General features: G+C 36.3%; 1 protein-coding gene across 1 annotated transcript; it reads left to right on the plus strand.

The window, feature by feature from the left end:
* Positions 1 to 35: 35 nt before the first annotated feature.
* On the plus strand, positions 36 to 781 carry LOC118732566 (syntaxin-5-like). Its single transcript, XM_036461696.1, has 3 exons — positions 36 to 214; positions 279 to 366; positions 428 to 781. The coding sequence occupies exons 1-3, from the start codon at positions 185 to 187 to the stop codon at positions 634 to 636; spliced, it is 327 nt and encodes a 108-aa protein (XP_036317589.1). The 5' UTR covers positions 36 to 184; the 3' UTR covers positions 637 to 781.
* The last annotated feature ends 1299 nt before the right edge of the window (positions 782 to 2080 follow it).

The following is a 2080-nucleotide window of genomic DNA, read 5'->3' on the forward strand; positions in this document are numbered from 1 at the left end:
GGCTGTAAATATCGAGTAAAGCCAAAAATCCACTCAAAAAGGGTACTTGTTAGATGTAATGCAGCAACGTGCTCCCGATGTTGAACATCAGTTCAAAGAAAAGCCAAATGAGTTGGAAATGTCGGATAAGGCCAATGTAAACCAAGGCGGCAATCGTATAGAGACCTTGACGTAGACGCAATTTATGTACGAGGAACAGATTAGAGACTTACAAGTAAGTTAGAAGTAGAAGTGCATTTGAAGATGTTTACATTATTATGTTTACGCATTTCTTACAGTCCATGGTGCAGGAATTTATGATGGTCACAAAATATATTGGCAAAAACATAGCAAGTGCATATGCCAAGTTGGAAAAATTGACAATGCGTGAGTATAAAATGAAAAGGTGTTCTTAATTATAAATATTACTTTACCTTTTCTTTTGCAGTGGCCAAAAAGAAGAGTCTTTTTGATGATCGACCGCAAGAGATTCATGAATTGACCTACATCATGGTGTATGCGTTACAATCTAAATTAGCCAGCATGGGCACCGACTTCAAACCGTTGTATACTGTCGTACTGTTGTATATCAGAAACTTTAAACGTCTAAAGCTATATATAAGGAATTCGCAAGCTAACATAAAAGTTTTATTATGAAATTTCACACAATTAAAAAATAGTTGGTGGTGATTTATGCAACCTCACAAACGCGGTTTTTCATTATCATGATACGCGGTTTTGCATTTTGTTGATACGCGGTTTTGTACTTTAAACGACGACTTGCAAAGGGCGCTATGTAAAATTTGTTCGATTTTTAGTTTTTGATGGATTACGTACCAGTATTTAAAGTAGTTTCATGTCCAGTAACAACAGAGTGCAAAATCTTTTTATATTAGCATCAAATGTTAAGTCTTCTTCCAAAAGTCGCTATCATACTTATTTATAAACTTTCAAAAGTATCTATCTTCTGATGAACTTAGAGAACTGCTTTAGGTCGTATAGACTGTTAATGTTATCTTATGACATGTTATGTTACGTTACAATTTTATAAGGCTCTTTTTTATCCAAATTTTTAGGTAATAAAAAAGATTAAATTTAAATGTTACTTGTTGTCGTAATCGTTTTTTCAAATTTATGGCTTTCTATTTTAACATCACATAACGCTGTTTGCAAGTGGACTACTCATATGTACATTTCTTATTCGTTATCACGACAGTCAAAAATTGATCTCTTTGTTAATTTTTTGCGGCCCTGAAAAGGGCCTTTTGTGTATATATGGTATTGTGTATGTAGACCCAGATAAGCTTATATAAAGCATTTGATCCCTTTGTAAATTCTTTGCGGCCCTGAAAAGGGCCCTTTATGTATACAAACACTTGTACACTTGCTGCTGGGCTTCCTTGTCAGGATCTGGCATTTCCGCAGCAGGCTTGAAAATTGTCGGCACAACGCCCCGCTTTAGTTTACGCTTTTTAGCGTAGCCTAACACAATTTAAAACATTTCTTTTAATAAAAAGCAGTATTAATGAAAAGTGAAAAATATAAGCTTCCGGGGGGTTTCATATTTACGATGAGCGCGGCTACCTTTCGTGAAATTTACTCCTGAGTCACACCATCCTCACGAAATCCAATAAGCGTTTATTGGCGAATTAAATAGTACAACTTACCCATTTTATATTGAAGCTCGTTCTCGAAGTCATCAGTGGTGAAGTGTTTTACACAGATGACGCTGGTTCGGGCGTTGAAAATCGTTGGTCTCCGGCAGAAGTGGATCCACTTTTCCACCAACTCAATGTCGGCCGGAAAAGTAAAAAAAGCGCACCCAGATCCTTTGGCACTTACACTAGCACAATTAACCACTGCACACCTGATTTTTTTCTTTAATTTATAACTTTTTTTATCAGTTTTCACAAAAAACAAAACAACGCTCAAAGTCTTCCGAATTTGTAAATTTGTAAAGTTGAAATAACCTAAAACGTCACGAACCAGAAAATGTAAACAAAAGAATTGTGTGACGTCAGCGAATGGGTGGATGCTGTCAAATCGACGAAGAGAGGGTTAGCGGTCCGCGAATGGCGCGACCTTTATTTTCTGGATCGTG

This window comes from Rhagoletis pomonella, unplaced genomic scaffold (genome assembly GCF_013731165.1).
Source record: "Rhagoletis pomonella isolate Grant_MI unplaced genomic scaffold, Rhpom_1.0 Rhpom_scaffold_22420, whole genome shotgun sequence".
In the NCBI taxonomy this organism is placed as follows: domain Eukaryota; kingdom Metazoa; phylum Arthropoda; class Insecta; order Diptera; family Tephritidae; genus Rhagoletis; species Rhagoletis pomonella.